The sequence below is a fragment of the Pleurodeles waltl genome, chromosome 12 (genome assembly GCF_031143425.1).
Source record: "Pleurodeles waltl isolate 20211129_DDA chromosome 12, aPleWal1.hap1.20221129, whole genome shotgun sequence".
NCBI lineage: Eukaryota > Metazoa > Chordata > Amphibia > Caudata > Salamandridae > Pleurodeles > Pleurodeles waltl.
The window spans coordinates 622953177-622974358 of NC_090451.1; the positions used below are offsets into that span (position 1 = coordinate 622953177).

The window sequence follows — 21182 nt, forward strand, 5'->3', positions numbered from 1 at the left end:
CCTTGTCTTCCTTGCCTTGAAGAGATACATTGTTTAGCTTCTTCTGAGCAACACCAACAACCCCCCATAGTATCACATACTAAGTGCTCTGCATAACTTTGCACCCGCTTTAGTGGTCTGACAATCTGCAGTCACACTTACATACACATTTAGGGATGGTAGACGGTCTTTGCGATTAGTCTGTGTGCAAGTGTTCCCAACCTATTTGCAAAAAATAAAAATATTCGCCAAGATACACTCAATTTGATTGTGCGGAGCCTGACATGAAAACTGGGGCATATTTATGAGAGGCTTGCACTGCCATTGCGTCACTTTTAGTGATGCAGTGGCAGCGCAAGCCTCTCAACCGTACTGCAAGGCCACACAAAACCTCTTTGTGTGGCTTTGAATAGCTTCATAGATATTGAGTAAGGCAAGGCAGCGCAAGTTGCTGCATTGCCTTACTTTGCTTCAGGGAAGTGTTCCATGGGTGTTGCAGTGGGTTTTCCCATGCAACACCCATGGATTTTGACACATCCCCATATTTATAAGAGCTTGTAAAGCTGGGGATGCACCAAAACATAATGCCTCCTCAGGGGAGGCGCAGCGAGGAGAAATATCTTCATTCTGCAGCATACAAAGAAAGAGGAAAAACCCTCCCGGGATTGTTTTTGTGCATGAAGGTGCACCTTACTGCACAAAATCAATCCTGTCGACAAAGCAGACACCATTGCACCATGGTGCAAGAGTGTCAGTGTTGGCGCTAGGCAGCCAAAACGGAACCAGGGCAGTTGGAAGGGGCAGGAATGAACCGCATTGCATAAATACAGTGCATTCCTGCCCTTTTCTTTTGTTGCTGGGCTGCGCAGCAAGATGACTTGCTGCGCAGTGCTGCTCTGCTCAAACATTTGTAAATCCGGGCCTCAGGTTTTAGTTGTCTAATGTAATAGTTGTTTTCAGTGCCAGTCTTCAAAAACACTCAAAATAAAGTTTTGTTTCTAATGGCATAGACACACAGCAGATGAGGCAGGAGAGGGGTGCACATTGCCATCACTTCAGAAAAACTAGAACTGCAATATATATTTGAGAATTAGGACAGACTGCAAGGCTTTTATGTACAGTTCAGTCCAATAGTTTCTTCTTGTTAAAACTAATATTGATAATCCATTTTTGTCTATGTACTCTAAAACATTAGACTAAGGAAACATAGTTAAACAAAAGACAGTGACCTGCTCACAGGCACGCAATTTGATTAGGCCGGGAATATTGGATTAGAACTCCCATGTCTCCTTCTTTAGCTTATATGTCAACCTCCAGACCACAGTTCTTCCTTGCCTTAGTGTACAGATGTTCTATGTTGATCCAAAGAGGTCCTGATGCACTACATCCCATTGGCTCTCATACTTGATTGAATAAAATGTAGAAAGGTAGTTGCCACTTTTTCTGGATCTTGCTCAATTTATTCCATATTCTCCCATCCTTGGTGTTTATCCATTCAAGTAAAAGAAGATATGTAAGCTCTTGATGCTCATCATGATCTGCTGAGTGATCCACACATTGGAATCCTTAAGTCCTTAAGCCTTCCAGGACACATCTGATCACCAACGGACGATACTGCTCCACTACTCAAACAAAGAAACAAGGGCTTGATAATGTTAAGACTACATGTTCTCCACGAAAGGGCAGTGTCAGTGGATCTTCCGTTACTACATCTTATGTGGGAAATTCTTCGGTGGTTGGAAAAGACTCTGTCGGTGTGTTCTCTTATATATTTTCTCAGGTGATACATAGTTGTTCCAACCCACTCTCCTCTCACACCTGCTACCACATCTAGAATGATGTGGCATGTGCATATATTCCTATATGGTCTCATTAAGTGTCCATTTACAAAAGAAAAATTAAATGTCTGGTTATCCCATATATTAGCATTTCTGGGGGGAATTGTGGGGGGTAGAAACTTTTGTGTCCTTGTAGAAGGCATTTCAAATCATCTGGTTTTTAGACACCTTCTGAAGCCACATCTAAAGACGTTTACCTTAAGATGGGATCAGTCCATATATGCAAATGTAAGCATTAGAAATAGAGGTTACAATTACCTGGGTATGATGTAATGCCCAGTAGAGGAAAACAGTATAACAGCATGTCATTAGACAAGAAAAAATATTAGAAACATTAGTTTTCAAAATATGATCATAAAAGTTAAACAACCAAATCATAAAATTAGATCCATAATCTAATTATGGCTGCTCCTTGACCAAACTCTTACTCCAACTTCTTCAATATTAACCCACTCACTCACCTGCTTAGGTATTGTTCCCAGTGTGAGAAAGTAGCCTCTTTCTAGCATGGTTACCCCCATTTTTGGCCTTTTTGTCAGTGTATTTTGACTGTGTCACTGGGGTCGTGCTAGTCAGGACCCCAGTGCTTATGGTTTGTGCCCTACTTGTCAAGATGTTTCACTGTTTTCGTCAGTATGCTTTACTGTGTCACCGGAGTCCTGCTAGCCAGAACTCCAGTGCTTATGCTCTCTCTGGCTCCAAATTTGTACTTGCATACTGGTAACCCAGTATTCCACCTCAAATTGGCATACTGGACCCCCCCTTATAATTCCCTAGTATATGGTACACAGGTACCCAGGGCTTTGGGGTTCCAGGGGGTCCTTATGGGCTACAGTATATATTTTGCTATCCATAAGGAGTCCATACAAAGGCTTCTACAGGACTGCCATTGTAGCCTGTGTGAAATAGTGCATACACTTTTCCACAGCCATTTTCACTGCACCAGGTGACTTATAAGTCACCTATATGTCAGGCCTTAAGACCCTGAAGGCTAGGTGCAAAGTACCTGTGTGCGAGGGCACCCCTGCACTAGCAGGGGTGCCCCCACGTCATCCAGGTCAATTTTCCCAGACTTCGTGAGTGTGGGGACACTATTTTAAGTATGCACTGTACATAGGTCAATATCTATGCACAGCTTCACAATGGCAACTCCGAATATGACCATGTAAGGTGTCTAACTGGGAATTGTACCCTAATACTGATTCCAGTATTGGTTGCACAATTCCATGCACTCTGGGGGCTCCACAGTGGACCATACCAGCCTTCTGAGGTTTTCACTGCAGCCCCAGCTGCCGCCACCTCACAGACAGGCATCTGCTCTCCTGGGGGTTGAACAGCCCAATCCCAGGAAGGCAGAACAACTCATTTCCTTTAGGAGAGGGGTGTTACACCCTCTCCCTTTGGAAATAGGTGTTACAGGCATGGGAGGGGTATCCGCCCTGAGCCTCTGGAAATGCTTTGAAGGGCATAGATGGTGCTTCAGCAGGCACCTCTCTGCAGCGACGACCGGTGGCTTGGGGCCCCTCTCCAGACAACAGGCGTGGATCCAGCAACACAGTGATGGACTAAAGTGACTCCAGCAGTCCCAACGTCCAGCTGTCTAACTTTGGTGGAGGTAAGAGCTTGCCTCCCCACGCAAGACACTACCCCCATGAACTGCGTGACTTGCAGTTGCCAAGGCTTGTGTTCGACCTCCAAGAAATTCTTTGTGTACAGCACAGCTTAGGCCCCCAGCGCTCCATCCTGCGACATGCAGCTTCCTGAGTGGTTCTCCAACGACGTGGAAATCCTTTATGTCGTGCTGCATGGGCCTCCATTTGCGCCTCTTTTGTCACCATGCTGTGGGACTCCTGTGCATGCCGCCTGGTCTTCTGAGGGCTCTCTGAGTTGCTGAGAGCCACCTCTATTTCCCCATCCTGGGTAGAGGCCACCAGGTCCCTCCTGGTCCCGGGCACCACCATTTTCCACTAATCACAAACTTTGCGTGTGCCAAGGCGTGTTGGCCGAATCCAGCAACGCAAACCAGACTGCATTCATACATCCGGCGTGGGACATGTTCTGCACCAACCAGTAACCTGCATCCGTCTTCTTTGGTGCAATACTGACTTTATATTCTCACCAGTGGTTCTTTTTTGCACCTTCATCTGGGTTAGCAGTGTCTTCTGTTCTCCCTAGGCTCTTCAGTACTTCTTGCACTTGGTCCCCTTCTTCCACAGGTCTTTAGGTCCAGGAATCCATCATTGGTGTCTTGCAGTCTCTTCTGGTTCTTGCATTATCTTCTATCACAACCTCTAGTGTGCTTTAGCAAACTTGCTGTGTATTACTCCTGCTTTCCTGGGCTCTGGCATGGGGTATTTTACTTACATTTGTTGTTTTCTTACACTCCCAGCACCCCTCTACACACTACACTTGTCTAGGTGGGAAACCGATTTTCGCATTCCACTATTTTAGTATATGGTTTGTGTTCCCACTAGGCCCATTGCAACCTGTTGTGATTTTCACTGTTTACACTATTTTCTGACTATTTACTTACTATTTACTTACCTGTTTTTGGTTACTAGTGTATATATTGTGTAATTTACTTACCTCTTAAGGGAGTATAGTCTCCAAAGTATATTTGGCATTGTGTCACTATAATAAAGTAGCTTTATTTTTGGTAACACTGAGTATTGTCTTTCATGGGTGTGAGTACTGTGTGACTACGGTGGTATTGCAAGAGCTTTGCATGTCTCCTAGTTCAGCCTTTGACTGCTGTGCCTACAGTTACCTCTAGACAGTCTAAGCTGCTAGATACTGACTACATTTCACTAATAAGGGATAACTGGACCTGGTATAAGTACATTTGGTACCCACTACAAACCAGGCCAGCCGCCTACACCCAGCACTCAACGTCTTAAAAGAACCTCCCAATATTTTTATGTGTCCTTTTCGATTTTGCATCAGGTCTGGATGGACATGAACTTGTTACAGTTACAGCACATTGGAGTGTTGTCTATGTAAAATCCTAGGTGCCTTTTGCCTACCAATCGACTAGGAAAGGCAGAGCAGGTCACATTACAGCTTTGTTAATATACAACATTAGAGGCAAAAATTAACATATCCCACAGGAAAGATGGAAATAGCTTAAACGTCGGTAGCTGTTAGACAAGACCCCCTGGCAAGTGGCTAAAAGGTACTTAAGGATACAGCTTTGGCTCAACATAAATTGTCCCTTATTAAGGAGCTTACTATTGTTTATACATGCCCACAGCTTCTGTTGGTTCTTTAAACTTGAGAAATCTATATGCAGTTGGTGTTCTGTGTCTATTATTGTGTTTGTAGGTTTTGCTTATAAAATCAACTAACCGATTTAGCACATCTTTGCTGTTAATTGCTTTGTGCCTCTCTGAAGAGTCTCAGTATACCAGGGCTTATAAGGAAAGCACCAGGTTCTAATTTTCTCCTGTTTTCTGGCCTTCCTGTATGTAGCATCTTTACTAAGATGGTTCATAAATTTGTATAATAGAAGATGTCCCATTAGAAACTACACTGCTCTGTGCAAACACTCCTCATCCTCCTGCCAATAAAACCGGGGCAGTATGACATAGCAAATATTTGAATGCAGAACTCTTTTTTAGGCTGAGCAGTGAACATTAAGAACAGACTGGACACACAATGAACCAAGGGGTTAATTTGTGTTTGGTGGATGTGTGCATCCTCCAAAATTGTTAGATGTCCTGGACACCCTACGTAGAGATAATTGATGTCAGTGCACTCTGAATAGGCCAGGCAGGACATCTCGAACTTTTTGGTGGATGTACCTCATCCTCCAAACTTTAAATGAGGCTCTAATAGCCTACGGGATTTATTTCGATTCAGTACTCTGCAACGCATAGAAGGTTTGGCCGGTAGGTAAGGATGACTTGGCACTGCACTCACTGATCATCAAAAACATGAAAACAAAATTTAAAACACTTGTAACTAAGATGTGGAATAAAGAAGGTGGTTTGAATGAGGGGGGCACAACACCTAACACAAAACATAATGATAACTTCAGAACGCTGATTGAAGGAATTACAGCCAGAATAGAGGAATACAAAGGCAAGCACATTAGATTAGCAGTCAAGCAATCAGGCAGTACCCAATGGAATGGTCTGACAGAGGAGTCTGTGGGTTGGTTTTTTCGCTGCCTGCTGAGCTGGTTTTTACACTTGGTTTTCCTGACACTAACGCAAAGATTGCCTGCCTCAAGCTCCAATTCATGCAGTTGGCCATACTTTGTAAAATCACGAATAAGTTGTGTCTTTACAAGTTCAATACTGCCCTAACTTGCAAACATAGGGCACTTTTTAGGAATCATGATTGGGGGCTACATTTATTTTGTATATGACGGTCTGATTTTATTTCAGTCCAACCTTGGTCCAGGAAAATTTCAACATGATGAATGAATGACAAAGACAAGTGCCTAAGAGAGGAATTTAGTGAGCCTCCTTTAATGCTTACGGTGCAAGAAACCTTTAGCTGCTTATCTTGAATAGTGAACCTAGAGAAAGACCTATACCGTTCAGTCATAAATGATATTTGACCAGCAACTTTTCCAGCGTGTCATTACATGAATAAGAACGCTACATAAACCCCACTGTAGGCATCTGGCTTATGGTGCCACAATGAATAGAGAGCACCTGATTCCAACAAATGGCCTAAAACTGGTCTTGTTGCTAGGGGACGAGGCCCATCCAATATACAAAATGTGATTTTGCCTGTCTCTGAAAACACTTGCACAGGATCTCCCTATCACAATAGAAGGGTCTACAATGTCCCCATGTATAGGAGAATCCGGTGCTTTCCTCTAACGGCTTACCTTAGTCATAAGACATTTCAAAAATCAACCATCCCATGCAGTCTTGACATTAATTCTTAGTCTCTCTCTGTATTCCTGTATTTTCCTCTATTTCATCTAAAATTCCATGGACTTAATGAGTGCAAAAGCCTACAAACCACAGACGAAGAATTTTGACTGATGGTCTACCATCACATCATCATAGATAATAACAAACACTCGTCAGACTTTTTGTGGCTACATCACGTTTTCATTGCACTAAATCTGTTCCTTCTTTGTGGCAGCAAGCCCTAGTCATCCGCGAAGGCGAGAAGATACTAATCAATGCTGAGGATGTGGTAGTTGGCGAGCTTGTGGAGATCAAAGGTGGAGACCGGATCCCAGCAGATCTCAGGGTGATTTCATCACATGGCTGCAAGGTAATTGTTGTTGTAGAATGGGTCTGAGGGATTACCTTTTTGTGATCCACAGAGTAGGCAACACATATAATTGGCAAGCAACCACATTCACTACACAAAATATGATATTTTCAAAATGTTATCAATTTCCTAGAGTAGAGGGGTGACTATCTGTTATACAATACAATAACTGTTTTCATTATTGGAGAGAGAGATGAAAGTGGCCTATCTGTAATACATGGAATTACAGTCAGTGGTCTCCCATCACTACCTGTAATTTACTTACTCGTTTGGATTTTAAGGTAATAAACTGTGAACAGTGATGATGTACAAATAAAGTCCACGGATCTCTTCATTTTCACTGTGAGAGTGCCTTTCTTCCTGTCTCACTATTCTCTGCTCTCTCATGCTACCTTAGTTGCCTTACTCTCTTACTCTGGTTTTTGTGATTTCTGACAGGTGGATAATTCCTCCCTGACTGGAGAATCTGAGCCGCAGACTCGCTCCCCAGAGTTCACTCATGAGAACCCACTAGAGACACGAAACATATGCTTCTTTTCCACCAACTGTGTTGAAGGTGAGTTTTTTCGACTATGACCTCTGACTGTTGAACCCTTGTCTAGCTTGACATTGAACGTTGAATTATTGCCTGCTGTGTTGAGTCGTTTTCTTTCAGAATAACTTGAGTGGGCCAGTACTATGCAAATGCCACTATATTGTTTAATGTTATGTCATAGAACGTTGTATTTGCCAAGCACAGTGGCTGCCAATGCACAAGATTTAGATTACAAACTCGGTTGGTGATCTTTGCTTATGGTTAAATGTTTCATGTTACGTTTTTGCTTATTCCCTTGCCCCTTTTTCGAAACTCCCAGTTGTGTGCCCTTGTTGTTCGATTGTCTGTCTATCCATATCAATGTTACATCATTGTCCTCCTTTCCCTAAGTTTGTGTCTATTACTATATTTGTCTCTGTGAATGTACATCTCTGAAGCAGTGCTACGCCAGAGACAGTTCTGTGTCCATGTCTAATTCCGTGTAAGTACCATCGTTACTGTTAATGTCCAGGTCTTCCTTTCTGAGTGACTCCCCGTCCCAGTGCCTCCATGTCCTGGGTGGCTGCTTGTCCAAGTGTTTTGCGGCACTTGTGTATTTATGTCTGCCCTACTCTTTGTGCAAGGTTCAGTGATCATGTTTCTTTGATTGTTTCTTTGCCAGTTTGCATTTGATCCTTCTTATGTTCCTTATGTGTCTCCCTATCTGTGCATCAGTGTTTGTGACCCCCGTCCCTGGACCCATGTCAGTCTCTGATGTAGCTCCCAACAAAATGTATTAATCGCAGCAACTGGCAATTGCTCAGGCCATATTGCTATCCATTTTTGACCCACTCTGCCACTTTAGACCAGCCATATGTAAATCTGCTTTGGTCATGATCCTAAATTAACAGTCCTGTCAGATCTGCAATGCCAGGTCCCTTCCGGACAGTAACACAAGCAACCAGAGACTGGTGTCAGTCAACGAATGTGTCTTCCCCTCCATATGCCTTCCTATGTGGCAGAATCCATGTGTTTGCGGTTATGGTTAAATCTCCTTGGCTGATTATCTGTTTTTGGGTGTCACCCAGTGTTTATGTATCCCTCTTACTGAGATCACAACAGTGTCAGTGTTTGTGTCCCTGTGACCTCGTCTCTGCACGTTTGTCAGTATCCAGGGATCTAATCAAGCAATTCATATATCTTTATACTTTGTAAAAGAACTTAAATCATAAGAAATCTTAACAACTGTCGAAACCTATCCCCTTTTCATGCATTTCCTACCATAGTTATATTTTAACTTCGCTTGCCACCTTGTTGCCAATGCTATGCCGCAAACACTGTTATGATTGTAAAGTGTAATCAAAACATTCTGTCAGTGTATCAAGAAATATCAACCCGGGGGGAGCCCAAAGAAATTCTCATTGCAGGCAGATACCCAGCTCCCTCCTTCACATGTATTATTGGGCTTTTGGGTGTCATTCCTTCCACACCACCTTCAAACGCACAGAAATATCTCCATGACTTTTTTCTGTAGGTCATTCAAGGTGACTGACCCTCTCCACCACACCTGCTTCAATAAGATATATGAACACTGCAGCCATCCTCATTAAGGAAATATTTTACTTTTGCCAATGGTTGTTCTACCTACTTTAATCAAACACCCTAAATTCGATATAGCCTGTTAAAGCCTGTAATCAAGTGTTCCTTAGTTCCCTAAACCCACTCTCTCATTCTTTCAACAAACTTATAGAATCATTTTTCACAGTTAAGAGAAAAACCCTAAATGACCTTCTCAAGATATTCCTCTGTCAACCCATGACACTCTACAATTTTGACACAAGACTAACAAATGTACATTATATCTCTCACTATTCCATTCCCTCAGCCTCGTTCCTTTCCTTGCTTTTTCATCTCTGGTACCCATACAATATTATCTGTATACTTGGGTCCATTAATGGGTGCGTTATCAACCAAATGTAGGGATCTATTGCCCTCCAGTGCTAGGGTACCCCACTCCTTCACTACCTGTTTCAAAAAGTCAAAAATTAAATATGCACTTATTGTATTGTTTATTACTTGTAGTGCACAAACAAAACTGGGTTCCATCATACAATAAACAAGTAAGAGAAATAAAATATACAGAAATTGCCACTTGGATGAATAATACTTCCCTCAAGCTAAACGGCGATAAGACCGAAGTTGTGATTTTGTGAAAAAAATCCACAACTCTGGGGCCCTCGATACTGGTCAGCTCCATTGGGATCTCTCCGGCCCATCTTCTAAGGTCAAGAATCTGGGCTTTGTATTAGAGGAAAATCTTTCCATGAAACCACAGGTGATAAGATTCACATCACATGCTTTGCTGTGCTAAAGTGGTTAAAAAAGATCATATGGATGATTCCCGCATCAACCCAAACGACCGTGATCCAAGCGTTATCTTGCCCAGGCTGGACTATGAGAACATTATATATTTAGGAATTGATCAAGCTTCCATTCGCAGTCTCCAGAGTGTTCAGAATACAGCGTTGAAACTTCTGTTCTGGCTCCCAAAGCATATGTTGGTTTCCTTCCTTCTTCAAGAGCTTCACTGGCTCTCGGTCTTAAAACATATTCATTTTAAGGTGCTCTGTTACGTCTTTAAATCAATAGCGCATATAGGTCCCCGCTGCATGCAGGCATTGGTGCGGCCTTATCAACCCATCCGAAAGTTAAGATCACAGAATCCGGCCTCGTGCGCTGTCCCCAGGGTCCGCCTGACACGCATGGGGGGGTCGCTCCTCCTCTTTTTTTCGGTGCCAAACTTTGGAACTCTCTCCCTGCCGTATTGAGAAACAGCACATCCCTTCTTGCATTCCAAAAAGGCTTGAAGACCAGGATGTTTTAAATTCATAATCTAGGCTGATATCTCCTTCTGAGCACCTGGGTAGCTGTGCGTTTTATAAGATTATATAATAATAATAATAATAATAATTATTATTATTAATATAAAGATAAATTAAGCAAGTGGACACAATAAAATAAGCAGTAATGACTTTATAGAAGAGCTGCAAAGCTTCTAAAACAAATAAGACATGACTGTTTTGATCTGTGGGTAATCTAAAAGGGCAGGTGATATACCCCATTAAATAAGATATAATCAGAGAAGGAAAAAGTGAGTTAATAGTGAGGCAGGCTTTTCAGACGTTTTTGTGGAGCCTGTGTAAAAAAAGCATATGTGGGGCCTTACTTGTTTTGTTTATCACAGGTGGCACCTGGTTCACAGAAAAAAGTCCTTGACTGAGAGAGAAGGTAGTCCTAGTTAGTTATACGACATCTGGTGGCATCGAGCGACAGTTCTTTACCATTAATAGTAAACTGGAAGAAAGTGGTGAACCTGTTTATAAACCTGGAAAAGATTTTGAAGCGAAAGTGCAAAGCCCCACTAATTCCCCCGTTTGAGAGCGCTGCAGTGGAAACCTTTGGACAACTGAGTTCGCCGAGGTGTCACTTAAGCAAAAAATAAATTGCACTTATGTTTTCCAATCTATAAAAAAACAGCTCTCTCTGCTATTAAAAAAAAATATGTTAGATGGGAAAAGAGGTGCCCAGATAGAATGAAGACCAGCATTCGCTTTGTTTAACCTGGAAAAATGTCCAAGGGCCAATTCAACTTTGCAAAACCCGCACCTCTTGCTATTTTTGGTCCCTGATGAAATATTGTGGCTGCGGTTTTTAATCGCTGTGCATCTATTTTAGTCAGTCGCTTCCCACTGGTGGATGTCATGATATATTTGTGTTCGAGCCACCTCTCTCTTCTACTCCTGGCGGTCATTTCACTTCACTTCCCGCCCCAGGCTCGATCTCGAACTGCACCTCTGTGCATGGACCATGGTCACCATTTTCCATGTTTGTGAGGACGAAAGTTTTGCCTTTTACCTTTGTCACTGTGTGCGGATGAAGGTGAAGAGACCATCATGCCACCTATTTGTCACAATGCGAATTGACAGGTACACTATAGGATGGCTGAACATAACAAACTTGTCAAGGTGATCACCGTAAGGTGGAAATCTCCATTTTTATATATGAAAGCTTAATACAGGCATTTCCAAGCTCTCTCAGTTTTGTCTGAAATTAGATCTATGGCACAGGAAGATAGAGAAGTGTGCACAGGATCAAACACCTTGATGAGTTAGAGATTAGAACGAGCTTTTAATTACACTGAAAACAATGTGGGAAATGCATATAAAGCGCCTTGATCTGGCTCCAGTATTATCATTTCATTTGACTACTATCTTGTACATGTATTTCTGAACTCGGTCATTATCTAAGCAGGTTACATTTGTTGATCTTAAAAACAGTCATTCCTTTGTAGTAAGACTTGTTAGGTATTTTTAAACTTCATAGAAATTGAAAGTAAATTATTAGAACGCTCCACGTTCAGCATAGGAATTGATGATTTTGTTCTGAAAGAATGCAGCTCTTTGAGAAAAAAAAAAACATGATCCAATTCACTCTTGAGATCTGTACTGTTGTGTGGAAGGAGGCAGGAATATTTCACAAGTTAGATAATTCCTCCTTCTTTGGCTGACCCATCGCTTGCTCTGTGCATTGCCTTGAAGCCACCTGTTGGAGTAATTATAGCTCCGAACTTCAGGATTTGGCTGAACATAAACCAAGGACGAAGAGTTCCTAGGGGACGCGGACTTCTTGATAATCCCACGCTCCCCTTCACAGCGGTCCGCGGGGTCACACTCCCCATCTGGAATGTACAAAGGGCAAAATAAGGCATTTTTCGGGCTGTTTTCAGTTCACGGGGGACTTTGGGGGGGTGGGGTGCTGATGTTGACTGCTGAGATCGCAAATATAAATGCAGCTGTGCATTCCTCTCCAAGTTCCAGTTTGTTTAGCTGTTTCGACCCCCCTCTTGTCCTTTGATTTTTCTTTAAGAAGCTAATATGACGACTGCTTCACAGAAAGGGACTGCTTACTAACTAGGTAACGCAACTACCACGACGAACCACAAGAGGGAAGCAAAGACTGATGAATGTAAATTGCTCTACAGAAAATTCAATAATGACTCTGTCTTATTACATTTATTTTGATATTTCCTTCCCTATTTATTCATCTTTTTACTCACTTTGTTGTCATTTATCCATATTTAATTTCTGTTGAAGACAACAATTACGTCCTCATTTATTTAACTGATTAGTATAAATTATCTCCAAATCTATATGGCTATAGTATGCAAAATAACATATACTTCACAACAACAACCCCCATAAATACATTTGGATTATTCTACTAGCAGTTGTGCTCATCTGCTGCTATTTAAGCTTCATTGGAAAATCTCATCCCTTTCTTTAACTCTCTGTTGTTCCAATATGCACAGCTAATTGTCTGGCACTCTGAGTAAGGATTGAATGAATCGCCTGACACTCAAACGTCCAAATGCCAGCTTTTGCTAATTTTTAAGTAAATATAGTGAGGGAAATGGATTGTTTTCTATTTAAACTCGAGTGTCAAAGTCAGTATGCTTTGATTATGAGTGACAAATCGGGGTCCTTAGTTATGACTGACTAATGTAGTAATATTAGATGGTCTGTGCTGGATGGAGTTTGGTATCCTCTGTAACCTCGCTTCTGGAAATTACATATAACTAGGGGTGGGCGTAACTGACGTAATTTTCTCTAGCGTAATTAATGAAAAACTACTCGTAATTATGTGCAATTACGTGAGAAGCATATCCCAGCATTTATCGCTATCTCAAAATGGGATCGAGGATTTATTTTGCACTAAGAAAAGAGCACTAAATGCTGCAGGACACGAACAGGAGTAGCCAGAAGCTGCTCGTGCTCTCTTACATTGTTCCTGTGCTCCTACGGTAGGAGATTTGCCCCAGATGCCTCTTAATTCCTTAAACTGGTGTAATTGCGTAACTGTGGTATTTTGCATCACAAGAGTATGCAGAATTACTGAAATTACTCTGAGAACTGGCATACATAAAAATTTCTAGCAGGCCGACATATAATCTCTTCAACCTCAAGTCCATAGCACATTATGTCATTTTTTTATAGAGATGCTTTGTTGCTGTTCTTGGAATAAATGAATGCCAGACCATCAGTTCGTGGAAAACGACCCATATGGTTGTCTTATGGTGATCACAACTACACTGTCAACCTCACCTTATTTTACAATAGGCCTGTGCAAGATATTAATTACTCTGATAAATTCTCGAAATTTCATATTACTCAATTTTAACGTAACTTTTAACACTGTGGAGAGAGTTTCGCCATGAAAATGTCAGACCAAGAAGCATCTGCTGCTCAATCCAGTCACATAAAGGCAAAAAAATACGAGTTATTGCATAAAACGAAATTTCTGTATTTCATGAGACCCATATAAAACGAATAGCATGAGATACTGGCAAACAAGACTTCATGCGGAAAATATACTTTTTAAAATTGTTGTGAACTTTTCATTCAATTTTGCAAAAAAGTCACTTAATTTTGAACACCCCTAAAGTAAAATCAAAAAGACTATTTAGGCACATTCTAGTTTCCTTAATGTCTCTGGGGGATCGGGCACACACTTACTCCTCCCTACTCTTCAGCTTCACCTTAGTTACATTTTCCATGATTGTCTTAGTCCATATTAGTTGCCCCCAGAGTGCCAAATTTATATTCAGATGATCTTGTAAAGAATTAACTGCGCAGATGAACAAGCATTGGCCAAGGCATCAGATCTCACCTTTGTGACTTATTGGCTTTGCCAATGCTTTTTAGCGATGCGCTAAGGCATCGGGCCTTTTTTCAATACTGTTCAGCATCATCATCAAAAATATAAATATATATGTAGATAGATATATCAGGATGACACAACCACTCCTGGCAACTGTAGCACTTTACTGGCGCTCGTATGCCTGCCAGCGTAATGAAGTGGACACCATCTACTTTAAATTTATTTTATTTCTCCATCCAAGCTGACGGATCATTAAAGTTTTTCTAGTGCAAAAGCTCAAATTTGCTGCCCAAAAAAATGGATCGCAAGGGACGATGAAATGCACAAGGAGCGAATGAGGGTAGTGGTGGGGCGAGGAGGGAGAAAAACATTGCATGAAAGAGATAGAGCAACACTGGGGCAGGGAGAAACACAAATGGAGTGAAAAACTCAGAGCCCATGTGGGCTGGGAAGAGAACACAGAGCGTGGGAGCAAGGGGAGAAGCACACAAGAGAGAGCGAGAAGCACACCAAAGTGACAGCAACACAAAGATTGAGAAAGAAGCTCGTGAGTTTAAGAACAACAGTAGCATGGGGTGGGGTGGGTGGAAACGTACATGAGCAAGAACCTTAAAATGCAGGCTAGTGGGCATTTGGGGGGCACAAAGGGACACGTGAGGAGTTAGCTGGAATAGACATGGCCTCTGATAGAGTGCTTAACAACCAAGAAATGAGAAGTCCTCTAACAGTGAAGGGCGGGCCCCAGCTAATAAGAGAGATTGTTAGAAGGCTGTGCTCAGGGGTGGAGGGGGGCAAACCCAAGCTGGGCAATCGGGGCTGAGGAAAACCGTTGAATAAGAAGCAGGCAAATGAGACTGACAATGAAATAAACAAATGTAAAGAATGGGCGGACAATAAGAACGTGTAAGTTCTTGGTAAGCCCACAATAGGTATTTTGCAACCAGACATTGCGCACTGTGAGGGAAGGGTCGACCTCAAAATTGTGATTCAAAGGAAGTAGAGGCTAAAAGCGTTCTGTACTTGTTATGATGTTTCTAAGATGCTCTGCCCGCAGTTGAAATGAGATCCCTACCAAGTTAGTCTCCTGGGCACCAAATTCTTTTTTCCTTTCTATAAACCAAGTCTTAGCCCCACCCTGTTTATTTCCTCTCACTCACTAGGAACTGCTCGCGGCATTGTGATAGCAACAGGTGACCGCACTGTGATGGGACGCATTGCCACATTGGCTTCTGGACTGGAAGTGGGCCGCACCCCAATTGCCATGGAGATAGAGCACTTCATCCATATCATCACTGGCGTGGCTGTCTTTCTTGGCATGTCCTTCTTTGTCCTTTCCCTTATCCTAGGATACAGCTGGCTGGAGGCGGTCATCTTTCTCATTGGAATCATTGTTGCCAATGTTCCAGAGGGTCTTTTGGCGACAGTTACGGTAGGTCTAAAAACTGTTTTGGAATACATTACAAAAATGATGAATAAAAGACTTGTATAAAACAAACTTTATCAAATGTATGTTTAAAGCAATATGTTCAATTTTATTAAGCAGGAGTGTTCCAAAACTCGAGAGAATCATAAAATTGTAACTGTCTTACTGGCAGTAAAACAGGTCATAAATAGGTTTTAAATGGTGAAATTGAAAACTCAAGGCTTGTAAAGTGTCCTTGGGAGACGAGTCTTCAATATGCACCTGATCTGCTGTTCATTACATGATAGAGTGTGGTATCAAAATAGCATTGTTAAAATATATTCTAAGATAAACATTATGCCCTAAGTATCATATGCAAAAACATCACCACAGTGGAGTTTATAATAGAAAATCTACAGCAAATGAAACAATGTTTTTCTAGACAATTTTTATTATGATAGTCAATACTGCTGTATATAATATGCTAACATTCAACCCTAACCTAGACACCTTCCAGGCAGTGCACTCAGGAAGGCCCATTAGATCATGTTGTCTCATGGAACACTGAAGGCTCAAACTCACTACTCAGCTGTGGAGGCCATTTTGAGCTGTGTCCAATACGTCACTGGAAGGTGGAATCACGAGTTGTGTGTGTGTGTGTGGGGGGGGGGGGGGGGTGAGCTCAAAGTGACATGCACAGACCTTAATATTCGAGTGTTGTGCTGTAGTTTAAATCACTAATGCAACTGAACTGTGAACGTGTTAGTTCAGTGAGATGTGCATGTTGAGGCAAAGCTATGGTGTGAGGGAGAGCATAACTTTACCATAAGTTATACTCTTACACAAAGAAAGAAAAGGGCAGTGTTAAGTCCCTACACTGACACGTATAGTCCAAAACCTTGCCTGCTTCTAAGTCATTGATATGACCCTTGAAGAAAGCTGCCGTGTACTCCACCTGTACATGTGATTTAGGATGCATCACCTGTTTTGTGTGGCAGATCTTCAAAAGCTTAAAGACAGGTTAAAAGTGGGGAAAGAGGTCTCATGAATGGGTGCGACTTTAACAAGACATACTTTGTGGACAAGTGCGAGGACATTATTTTGAATATTCTAAAAGAGAAGAAGCAGATGCATCTCAAGAGGCATTGAACGTTTATTAAGTTATTACTAAATGTGTAGAACTTAGCAGTTTCAAAGGAAAGTGTGACTCTAGAACTAGTGAATATTTTATAGCACACTTATATTGAAGAGGCATGGGATTTATATAGGACATAATTCTTCAATAAAATAATTGAAAATGACTGGAACTCACTTCTTAGAGAGATCACAGAATTTAAATCTGTATCGGTCAGAGGCAGGGCATAATCGAGATGAGTGAAGAAAGACTGAACATTCAATGACAGTGCAATTAGATGGAAACGAGGCAGGCTACATTGTTTTGGAATTTCCTTTCTGTTGTTAATAACTGTAAGCAAGCATTGGCAACACCTATAGGTCTCGCTTATTGGCTTTGTCAGTTTAATTAGTCATGTTGCATAGCAGCGCCTCCGCTGTCCAACGTGGTTGAAAGTAAAGAAAATGAAAATGTTATGACCCTGTCAACATTGACCAGGTAAAAATACTTTTATTTGTTGTCCTTTCAGGCAAGCTGCACAGTGGCTGTGCAGCTATGTCACATGGCACAGAAAATTGACAAAGACAATAGATTTCGTATAGGCGAGGCCTATTGGCTTTTCCAATGCTTGTTTTTGAGAAATGGGAGTCGGAGGCAACCCATGCACGGGAGAGGGGAAGAGAAGAAGTGCTCCAAAGAATAAAAAGGGGCCTTTGAGACACATCTTCTAGGCAAAGGGAGCCTGCACATACAAGTAACACAAACTGAGAGGCACACACCTTTACAACACAGACAGGAGCGATGACACATATACATATGACTCTGCCTTTTCAAAATTTAAATCTTGGAGCTGCCTTTGAAACAAAAAAGGGTTAAAAGACCACAAAAGTGCATTGAAAATGAGTGGCCCAGCAGCTGATTGCAGCTGCCAGACCTTCATAAACAGTCACACACCTTCTGTGTGCAGGGCTCTAGAAGTTGAAAAGAACAAAATGGAACCTCAATCACGTTGGGAGCAACGGACGAGGACTGATAAAATTGAATCCATCAGTGCTTGGTCCCTGCTCCATGTACAGGAATGGAAATGATGAAATACCAGCCGTGACCAACTGTGAGGCTGTAAAGAAGAGTGTCAAGCAGTGCAATTAACTAAAAGCAAAAGGCAGATTCAAAGCCCTTTTCTAACTACAATAGCGTGTTGCAAGCGATACGCATGCGCTAGCTCATGCTGTCGCAGGCTCAACCCTAAAAAAAGAGCTTAGCAGGGGGGGGGGACAGGGATCATCCATTGACTGATTTTTAGACACAGCCTTCACTGAACAACCTCTCAACACTCCATCCATGTCAAATGATTTAATGTGAATACAGTCTTTTAAACATTTATGCATGTCACATGAGCTCGGAGGGAACGTTCCCACTATACCTTATCCCTCAAGCCATAGTCAGAATACCTGAATGCTTAAAAGCGAAGAGCACATCAGATGAACCACAATGTGCAGAATGTTTACTATTGTAATTCTCAAAGTGCAGGCCATAGGGCTAAGCTGACTTATTCCCATTGGACCCTACTTCCATTGAGTCTTTTGGGGTGGTTTTGATTACCTGAGGCCAGTGTGCCAATGTGGTACTAAGAGATTTAGTTGCTAGAATTGGTCTGCACATACATCAAATCCAAAGTATCGACTTACATTTTATCACCAAGATAAGTAGATGTGAAGTTGAGTAGCGCGCTTTATAAATGCTAATGATTTGATTTGATTTGATTTGAATAGTAAATCTATGCTTTCCTATGTGCCCTTACTTTGACAATATTGCGGAGGCTGATATTTTGAAGACAATATGGGGGTGATTCTGATTCTGGCGGGCGGCGGAGGCCGCCCGCCAGAATTCCGCCCCCATTATACCGCTCCGCGGTCAGAAGACCGCGGAGGGTATTATGAGTTTTTCCCTGGGCTGGCGGGCGGTCTCCAAAAGACCGTCCGCCAGCCCAGGGAAAAACTCCCTTCCCACGAGGATGCCGGCTCGTAATCGAGCCGGCGGAGTGGGAAGGTGCGACGGGTGCAGTGGCACCCGTCGCGTATTTCAGTGTCTGCAAGGCAGACACTGAAATACTTTGCGGGGCCCTCTTACGGGGGCCCCTGCCGTGCCCATGCCATTGGCATGGGCACGGCAGGGGCCCCCAGGGGCCCCGCGACCCCCACTACCGCATCCTGTTCATGGCGGCTTTCCCGCCATGAACAGGATGGCGGTAGGGGGGGTCAGAATCCCGCCGCCATGAAGGATTCCCCCGAGCAGCGGTAAGTCGGCGGGAGCCCGCCGACTTGCCGCTTCTGACCGCGGCTGAACCGCCGCGGTCAGAATGCTCGTGGGAGCACCGCCAGCCTGTTGGCGGTGCTCCCGTGGTCGGTGGCATGACCCCCTATGTGTGCAGATTGGTATTTTGGAGTCTGTATATGTACAGGTCGATATTTCAGGGCTCCATAGTTCGGTGTGCAATTCACGTGAACATGAGGCTTGTTATTCTGTTACTTCGTTCTACTACTTCCTCCCTCTCACCATAGAGGCAGATACCACAGCGACCCCCTGTGGTGAGGTTCAGATTGCAGGGGCTCTCCTGGAAGCCCAGGTAGTGCCGTTTTCTAGCATGTCCGCAGGCACCAATTTGTATTGCATTTATATAGCATTTACTACTCCTGACGCGGTGTAGAGTCACAGTTGTTGACTGGATGTTTACCCCTTTGGCCAACATTCACCATGTCTCTAGAGTGCTGTTTCTTGACAAATTGAAGACACCTGTTTCTAGCAGAGCACATATGGTCTGGTGGTTTGGGTAGTAGTACGTCTTTGTACCATCAGGATAAAGAACTGCATGCGGTACAAATGCAAATGTACTAGCACCCGGAATATTCAGTCTGGATGTTGTGACGATTAGAAATTTAATTGGTGTCATGAATAAAGAAAGAAACAAAGAAAGAACTAGACAACTGATCAGTTAACAAACCAAATTAAAGTGATCCTAGCTCTGTAGATGAAATGTCGCCCTCTCACTCCTTCACTCATTCGCTGTCTAACTGATTCACTCACTCATTGAGTCCATCAATTCCTCACTTACTTGTTCACTCACTTGCTCACTGAGTCCATCAGTCAGTGATTCATTTACTCAATCACTCATTCTCTAAATCGTTTATTCACTTCTTCTCTTACTCAGTGAGTCCATCAGTCACTCATTCACTCATCCATTTACTCACCCATTTACTTACCCATTCACTATCTCTCCCACAAGTCCATCACTTACACATCCAGTCACTTGCTCACTGAGAACATTACTCACTCTGTCACTTACTAAGTGTATCACTCCCTACCCATTCATTTACTTACTCCCTAAATCCATTACTCACCCATTCACTCACTCGCTAACCTCATTCACTTGTTACGCGCTCACTTATTCATGTTCATACTCATTCAGCCTCGTTCACTTGCCCTTTCACTCACTCACTCAATGGGTTCAGTGTTATTCAGGCAAACAGGCTAAACTGCTTCTGCAAAAATCTTTGAAAGGGAAAAATTAAAAATGGCCTCTGTCATCTCAAGTATGAGAAGTAGTGCACAACCAACAAGAGTTTGATTCTCAGGCCCAGGCCCAGGTCCTGCTTACTGTGATACTTTGTTCAAAGATAACAACATAGGGCCTGATTTAGGTCTTGGCGGAGGGAAATACTCCATCACAAATGTGGCAGATAACCCACCCACCGTATTAAGATATTAAATGTAGTCTGTGTGCTGGGCTGCTGGCGAATAGCAGAAGACACCCACCTGAATAGTTTTACCTAATATCCAGTGCCTGGTCAGGAAGGCTTGTCTGTTATATCAGTACATTAGAGCTGAGTCACAAGGATTATGGCTTTGCAGGCGTACAATCCTGCACAAGATGACTACTCACAAAATGCACCTGTGGTTTACTCGAACACATTTGCATTTGCACCAAGCGTAAATTGTGCACATGAACCTTCAAACTTTAGATCTGTGCTAATTATTGTGAACCACAATTCATCGTTCATCACAGTTGCATTGTTCCAGCTGTAGTTATTTACTTGCAGTCACCAAGAAAATGATACATTTTGCAGAGAAATGATTGCAATGATGTGTTTTTTTTTAAATCAAAAATAAGAAGACACAATTGATTTTGATGCAATCGAAGTGCTGAGGTCTCTGGAACAATATTCCATAATGCATTACTTTCAGCAAGGGTGTGCACAGTTGAAAAATCAGCACTCCTTAACTTAGCAGACATGTTTCTTTAAATTTTATAAATGTCTAGAGGACAAAATGGAACAGGGTCTGAAAACAGAAGCTTTTCTGGGCCACTAAACACTCCACCAT

The 21182-nt window shown here is 42.5% G+C and overlaps 1 protein-coding gene across 2 annotated transcripts in view; it reads left to right on the forward strand.

The window, feature by feature from the left end:
- The window catches only part of LOC138268391 (sodium/potassium-transporting ATPase subunit alpha-2), a 177443-nt gene that overhangs the window by 83490 nt on the left and 72771 nt on the right, over window positions 1–21182 (forward strand). For both annotated transcript variants that reach the window (XM_069217977.1, XM_069217976.1), the window contains exons 6-8: window positions 6921–7055; window positions 7494–7611; window positions 15447–15715. In XM_069217977.1, the coding sequence (XP_069074078.1) occupies window positions 6921–7055; window positions 7494–7611; window positions 15447–15715 (522 nt within the window). The remainder of the gene's footprint in view (window positions 1–6920; window positions 7056–7493; window positions 7612–15446; window positions 15716–21182) is intronic.